The following is a 7,611-nucleotide window of genomic DNA, read 5'->3' as shown; positions in this document are numbered from 1 at the left end:
GCCTCTGTTGTCCACCTCCCTCCTGCACTGGCCATCTCCGGGCGGCCTGGGCTCTGCTCTGCTGAGTCACGGCCAGGACCAGACCTGCGAGGGATCTGGGGCGGGACCCTGGCCGGTCCCTTTCCCTAGGTGCAGAGGCGGGCGCCAGACCGAGATGTCGGACTGCGGGGCCGGCCTCTTGGGGTCCCTGATGCATTAGGGTCAATGAGGAAAGGGGTCGGCAATGAGGGGGCCCGGCGGCGAGGAGGCTGTAGTGAGTCTGGGGCTCCCGCAGGGTGGCTCGCGCGCGACGGCCTGGCGACAAGGGTTGGACCGGGCGCGCTCAGACCCCGCCCCCAGGAAGTGGGGAGGGCGGGGCTCCCAGAGTGCCCTACAAAAGCCGCACGCCTGAGCGGTTCCCCAGCGGCTCCACTCCTGCTTCCCAACCGGCGGTGATGGCGTCGCTCACCGTGAAGGCCTACCTTCTGGGCAAGGAGGACGCAGCCCGCGAGATCCGCCGCTTCAGCTTCTGTTTTAGCCCGGAGCCCGAAGCGGAAGCTGAGTCCACAGCTGGCCCGCGGCCCTGCGAGCGGCTGCTGAGCCGGGTGGCCGCCCTGTTCCCCGTACTACGGCCCGGCGGCTTCCAGGCTCACTACCGCGGTGAGCGGCCGGGCGCCCTAAGGCAGCGGCGCGGGGTGGTGACGCAGTCCTGCCCTGCTGGCGGGGTGGCTGTCTCTTTTTTCTCGTCGGGCCTGGTGGCGTCTGCGGGGGTTTGCTCTGGCTGCTCGCTGGGTGGACGGCGGCCCGCGTGGGTCCCTAGTTCGGCTTCGGGTGCCATCCTGGTGACGAGGAGTGGTGACTACAGCCGGCCCTAGTAGGGTCAGGCGCTGCCAGGCTCTCCGGGCGGATCTCAGGCCTGGCGGCGTAAGAGACCTCCTCCCCCACCCCCACCCCCGCCCGCCATGATGTTGCAGATCTTGGCGAAGGCTCACCGGGGCGTCCTCACCGGCTCGCGAGCAGGCACAGGGTGGTCAGAGGGGCACTCAGGTTACAGTGACATCTTGTTGCTGCCGAGTCTGGGCCTGCTAGTGCCAGGTGGGGGTTGTGATAATAACCCGGAAGAGCCTGGGCCGGCAGACTAGGAGGAAGGGCTGGCTGGGGAGGAGGACTCAGCTGTGCGGCCTGGCCCGCGAGTTCCGGGCCGGCGGCTGGGAGGGGAGATCGGGGACAGACCACAGAACTCCCAAGACCAGGCGGAGTCCAGACGTTATCCCATTGGCAGTGGATAGAGGGACCAGATGAAAACGTTCTTGAGAAGTGTTGGTGTAGGGACAGAGCCCAGGAGCCAGCTCAGTTTCTAGCTGCGCTGGCAAGACTGGTGGCTGCTGGGGGTGGGGTTGGGGGAGGTTGTTGTGAGTGGGACGGAGGCGGGCCTGCTGGTAGGTGGGTCCGTGCTAGGACCTTCCTCAGGACTGCTGCCATCTTGCCAGGGCCCCAAATTTTAAAATTTATTTATTTTCAGAGTAGATCGTTGTTTGTTTATTTTTAAAATTTTTACCGGAGTGTAGTTGCTTTACAATGTTGTGTTAGTTTCTGCTGTACAGCAAAGTAAACCAGGCATACATACACATATATCCCCTCTTTTTTGGATTTCTTCCACCTGTTTTTAAAATGACAGTTTTATTGAGCTACAGTTCACATACTGTAGAATTCATCCATTTAAAGTGTACAGTTTTTGGCATATTTACGGATTTGTGCAGCCGTTATCACAGTCATCTTGGAACCTTTCCATCACCTTATGAGGAAACTCTGCGCTTTAGCTATCCTCCCATTCCCATTATCCCATACCCCCAGCCCTAAACTACCACTAATCTACTTTGTTTATGGATTTCCCTATTCTGAACATTTCCTGTAAAAATATGTAGTCTATTGTAACTGGCTTCTTTTACTTAGCATAATGTTTTCAAGGTTCACCTATGTTGTAGTATGTATCAGTATTTCATTCCTTTTTGGGACTGGGAAAGTTTCAATTTTATGGACACAGTACATTTTGTTGTGCTGTGTATTAGTTGATGGACATTTGGGTTGTTTCCACCTTTTGACACAGCCCCTGTTTTTATGGTAGATGTTGTATCTGGTGACCCATAGACCTGAACCAGCCTGCAGATGTATGGTGTGGTTTGTCTTGCATGGTGATGCTTTAAACCATTTGAGCCAACATCTAAAAACTAGAGACTACATATAAATACGTAATTTTAGCTTTGTTGGGGGAGGAAGCAGGCAGATGCATTCTACTTTACTCTCCTAAGACACAAGAGATCCAAGGCCTTTGGAGGTGCTGGACCCCTGATGAGCAGGTCACAGATGGGGATCTCCCACAGTTGATGAGGGGCTGGGTCTGGTTGGATGTGGATGGAGACAGCACCTTTCTGATGGGGCAGCTAGTGCAGAGGCAGAGTGGCAGGTGGCCAGGTGCTACCATTGCTGCGTCTGCACACACGTACTCTGCCTCTCGTGTGTGCCCCGGGTCCAGGTTGGAGTACTTGCTCTCCAGGCAGTGGCAGAGTGAATGGGCAGTTTGGCCTCAGCCCTACTTTCCCCTGGCTCAGACAAGTGGGCTTCAGTTTATAGCCCTGCAAGTGCCCCTTTTGCACTGACCTCAGCCCTTTTCAGCAGCTTGTGTCCAACTGAGAGGCCCTGGGTGCTCACTTGCTGTCTTTTAAACAATCTAGATGAGGACGGGGACTTGGTTGCCTTTTCCAGTGACGAGGAACTGAAGATGGCAATGTCATATGTGAAGGATGACATCTTCCGTATTTACATTAAAGGTAAGGGGCAGCCTGAAGCCAGGTGTTCCTGCTGAGTACAACTGGCTTGAGGTTATGGAGACGTTCCCCTAAAGAAGGGGAGAGGAGACTGAAGGCTGTTTAAGACAGGGCCATAGTCATCGCTGTGCTTGGCCTGAAAAAGGAGTACATGCCCACCACAGGGGGTGAGGTTGGAGGGTCTCTGGGTTCACTTAAAAATATATATATATAAAATAAATTTAATAAATTTATTTTTCATTTTAGTTGCATTGGGTCTTCGTTGCTGTGCGCAGGCTTTTTCTTGTTGCAGCGACGGGGGCTGCTCTTCGTTGCGGTGCGCTGGCTTCTCTTGTTGCAGAGCACTGGCTCTAGACATGCGGGCTTCAGTCTTTGTGGCTCGCGGGCTCTAGAGCGCAGGCTCAGTAGTTGTGGCGCACGGGCTTAGTTGCTCCATGGCATGTGGGATCTTCCCGGACCAGGGCTTGAACCCGTGTCCCCTGCATTGGCAAGCGGATTCTTAACCACTGCGCCACCAGGGAAGTCCCTGGGTTCACTCTTGATTGTGCTCACGAGCTGAGGGTTTATTTTAGTGGGGGGCAAGGCCAAAGCCATGCAGATACAACTCTCTGTTGCTTTGCTCTTGCCTGGGCCACTCATCCTCAGGTCACAGGCGCAGGGATTGAGAACCTCCTAGCAGGCTCTGAGGTTGTGTTGTTGTTGTCACTTGAGTAAGTGAATTCGCCTGGATTCGGTGTCTGAAGGGTGGCATGAGGGACCTGCTGACTGTGATGGCCCCATAGTGCTGACAAGCAGGAGTCTTCCGTGGCTTACAAAGAGTGTTATGGCTTTCTGCCCTGCCTGCAGAGAAGAAGGAGTGCCGGCGGGACCACCGACCCCCGTGTGCTCAGGAGGTGCCCCGAAACATGGTGCACCCCAACGTTATCTGTGATGGTTGCAACGGGCCAGTGGTGGGGACCCGCTACAAGTGCAGCGTCTGTCCTGACTACGACCTATGCTCTGTCTGTGAGGGGAAGGGCATGCACAGGGAGCACAGCAAGCTTGCCTTCCCCAGCCCCTTCGGGCGCCCTTCTGAGGTGAGTGGGGCCTCCCTGTGGGCTCAGGGTGGGTGCAGGGTGGCAGGAGCCCCCTGACCTGGCACCACCCTGCCCCTCTGTCTACCCCTCCCCAGGGCTTCTCTCACAGCCGCTGGCTGCGGAAGCTGAAACACGGGCACTTTGGGTGGCCTGGCTGGGAGATGGGCCCACCGGGGAACTGGAGCCCACGTCCTCCTCGAGCGGGGGATGCCCACCCTGGCCCCGCTGCAGAATCAGGTGAGGCTTGTGTCTGCTGGCCTCGGAAGGGCGAGATGTGAGGGCTGGCAGAGCTGGAGGGCCTTCCCTGTGTCCTGAAATCCTGTGTGCCTATGGCTGGGCTGGGCACTTCATGGCCATTCCTGGCATTTAATCCTCACAAAACCCAGCAAAGTGTGGAGCATTATCTCCATTGTACAGGTGGGAAAACTGAGGTGCCTAAGTGCCCAAGGCCACTAATGCATCTGCCTTTGCCCATCTCCTCATGCTGCCCTCTGAGGTGGTCCTCACATATAGACGGGAGGCCCCCTCCAGCACCTGCATCTCCGCAGTGTACTCCCTTCTCTTTTATGCTAGCTGTCAGGAAAGTCAGAGCCAAATTTGCACGAGTCTTTTAAAACAGTCCCCAAGTCAAAAACTTACATATAGCTTGCATTCTGAACTTTTGGATTCTGGTTTTATTCTGATTTTATTAATCTTACTGTGTCCTTTGATTCACTTTATCTTTAGAGACAAAGATGGGGATGTTTGATTCGAGTAAATAATATTTTATACTGTATGTACTGAGCCCCCTGCGGAGTACCTAGGCACCAGGAACACAGATGAAGTGGGAGCAGAAGGGGAAGTGGTTTGAAGGACGAAGGGGCCCAGGAGGTGGCCTAGAGAGGGAGGGAGAGAGGGAAGCACTGGAGTGTAGGCTGCTGGGACAAGGCCCCGGGGGAGGGCTCCTGGGATGAAGGTGACAGGACTGCAACAGGTATCAGTCATTGAGAGACATGCTTTGAATTAAGTGTATCTTTGTTTTTGTTTTTTAAAATCAAAGCTTCTGGTCCATCGGAGGATCCCAGTGTGAATTTCCTCAAGAATGTAGGGGAGAGTGTGGCAGCTGCCCTCAGCCCTCTGGGTAAGTGGTTGCCTTGTCCGTCCTTTGATATCAGCAGAGCATTTTGGTAACCAGTGTGTAGGTGGCTGTTTTGTGGCTTTCACTTGGGATACTGCAGAGGAGCGGCAGCTGATGTGTGCTTGAGACCAGTAAAGATATCAAACTTTGCCAAGTGCTGCACCACAGGCCACTTGAAGTTGCATTCCCTGACAGATTCTTGAGCTTTCCACATGGAATGTGGAATCAGCCAACGTTTGGTTGGAGTAATCCCACTAGGGAGGGTGCCCAGGCTCAGTTGCAGGGCTGGCCTGTCATTTTCTGCCTGTTTGTCCTTTGGGAGAAGACCAGTCTGTATTTCTCCTAGTGTGAGTCTTGGGGTTTCTTCAAGGACTTGGGTGAGTAGTTAGTTGAGATGCCATATTGCCTTTCCTCCCTTTTTGCAACCCCCAACCTTTCCTGGTGCTTCCTGAGTGCTGGTCTTGTGCCAGTGCCGGAGAGAAAGGAGTAAGGGAGGAAGGTTCTCTGTGTGCTGCCAGGTTCCCAGTGCGCAGGCCCAGGGTAGGTGTCTGGGTGGATGAGCCTCCATAGTGTGCCCGGCCTGAGGCCAAAAGCTCCAAGAATTTAGAAAGCACTTGCTGTGTTTTGGCAGCAAGAATCAGTTGATGAAGGTGATTATGATGAATCCATGATCTTGGACTAGAAGAGAGCTCATCTTTGTGACTGCAGTGGCAGAAAGTGCCCACCTGGTCTGTCCAAAAGTTGTGTCCATGTCTGAAAGAATGCTGTAGGAGGGTGCCCAACCCCACCTGCCACCCACCTTGTGGCTCACAGAGCATGACTGCCATTGCTTCCAAACTGAGACCATTTCTGTTCACACTCATTGAAGTAGCTCTGAAGCAACAGTGACATCTTGGTATTGCTGCTACATGAAATAGCTCAATTCACACATGGTTTCTGTACTGGAGTTAAAGGTTCTTGAGAGAGTGAGGAAAAAGAATTGCTATATTTAATGCTTTCTATGGAGGGTAACAGTGGAGTAGTGATGAAATAATTGGGAGATAGGTTATCCCTAAACCCTGCCACTCACTTAAGACATAAGTGAAAGACATAGTAGAATTTTAAGAAATTCCAACTAATGGGTTGCTACTTAGGGGCCATGGGAAGTTTTTCTCTGGAAGATAGTAAATGGACAGTGGTTCTGGCTGAGTATCAGAATCACCAACAAAGGGTTGGGGTTTTTTTTTTTTTTTGGTTTTTTGGTATATAATTTGGTGTATGGAAACTATTAAAACTATTCTGAAGAACAAAGTTTTTCACTAAAAGAATGAATGAGATGACCTGGGAAGTCACAATACCAAGTCTAGGTTCAGGCAGGGGACTTTAAAAGAGTGCGGAGTCCCAGGTCCCTTGATTCGGTAAGTGGGTCTTGGGTAGGGCCTGGGGTCTGTGTGTTCTGAAGGCTTCCCAGGAGACTCTGCGTCACGCTTGCTCTCCATCCCGAGACCCATCTGAGCTTGTGAAGTGTTTCAGAACTTGACCTGGATTCCCCACTCAGGACACAAGTGCTCAGAGGTCTTTTGGGATAAGGATTAAGGCCTTCTCAGATCTTTCGAAGTGGATGGAGTTGGTTTCTACTAACTAGGGAGGAGCCTGGAACCCTACAGTACAAGAAAAGTTTCAGTAAAATATTTTTTTTTTTTTTTTTTTGCGGTACGCGGGCCTCTCACTGCCGTGGCCTCTCCCGTTTTGGAGCACAGGCTCCGGAGGCGCAGGCTCAGCGGCCATGGCTCATGGGCCCAGCCGCTCCACGGCATGTGGGATCCTCCTGGACCAGGGCATGAACCCGTGTCCCCTGCATTGGCAGGTGGACTCTCAACCACTGCGCCACCAGGGAAGCCCCAGTAAAATAATTTTTGAGTAATTTCCATTGACAAGAGCCATTCGAGGAATGGGTTAAACTCTGTTGTTGGAGTTATGGGCATTTTCCTTTCTTATGAGGAACTAACAGGATGACTTACTCTGCTAACTGCCTACAAGGGACCATTTGTTCCCAGAGCATGGGCCCAGAGGGGATGTAACCACTGACACCTCCCAGAGGGCAATGTGTGCAGAGAGTCGGTGGCTTTAAAGTGCAAACCTGAGGCCTTTTTTTGGTAGGTGCTGTGAGAGCCAGCTGAGCAACATCGTGAGGCCCAGGGTGGAGGTCACAGTCACCGACACCTAGGATGTAAAATAGCAGGGCCCTTCCTCGTCATGGGGTCTTCCATAAATGCCCCCACACAGAGGCTTTGGGGACAGCATGGCAGAGACTGGTACAGTCTTGTAAGCCCTGAAGTCTCAGATTATCATTAAGTTGGAGAAACCCTAGTTCAAAAATCTCAATGATCCATTTACAGAAGTGTCACATCATTCACCCATTTAGAAAAGTGAGAAAGTATATGGGTATTCATTGTACTGTTCTTCCAGCTTTTCTGACTGCTTGAACCTTTTCCTAATGAAAAGCTGTGGGGGAAATGGAAGAAGAACAATTTAAATTTTGCAGATGGGGTACCAGTAGCTAAGCCTGCTTTCATCTCTGCTTGCTCCTCAAACTCCACTAAAATAATAGTGAAGGGATTAAACGAAAAAATAT

At 52.5% G+C, this 7,611-nt stretch overlaps 1 protein-coding gene across 1 annotated transcript in view; it reads left to right on the top strand.

The window, feature by feature from the left end:
• Positions 1-384: 384 nt before the first annotated feature.
• The window catches only part of SQSTM1 (sequestosome 1), a 12,393-nt gene continuing 5,166 nt past the window's right edge, over positions 385-7,611 (top strand). Inside the window, exons 1-5 of the mRNA XM_065873140.1 lie at positions 385-639; positions 2,712-2,807; positions 3,651-3,880; positions 3,976-4,117; positions 4,920-5,000. Of these exons, the coding sequence (XP_065729212.1) occupies positions 435-639; positions 2,712-2,807; positions 3,651-3,880; positions 3,976-4,117; positions 4,920-5,000 (754 nt within the window). The 5' untranslated portion in view covers positions 385-434. The remainder of the gene's footprint in view (positions 640-2,711; positions 2,808-3,650; positions 3,881-3,975; positions 4,118-4,919; positions 5,001-7,611) is intronic.

This window comes from Phocoena phocoena, chromosome 3, assembly GCF_963924675.1.
Source record: "Phocoena phocoena chromosome 3, mPhoPho1.1, whole genome shotgun sequence".
Taxonomy (NCBI): domain Eukaryota; kingdom Metazoa; phylum Chordata; class Mammalia; order Artiodactyla; family Phocoenidae; genus Phocoena; species Phocoena phocoena.
The sequence above is the reverse complement of the archived record's forward strand: the minus strand, read 5'-3'. Positions and strand labels throughout refer to the sequence as shown.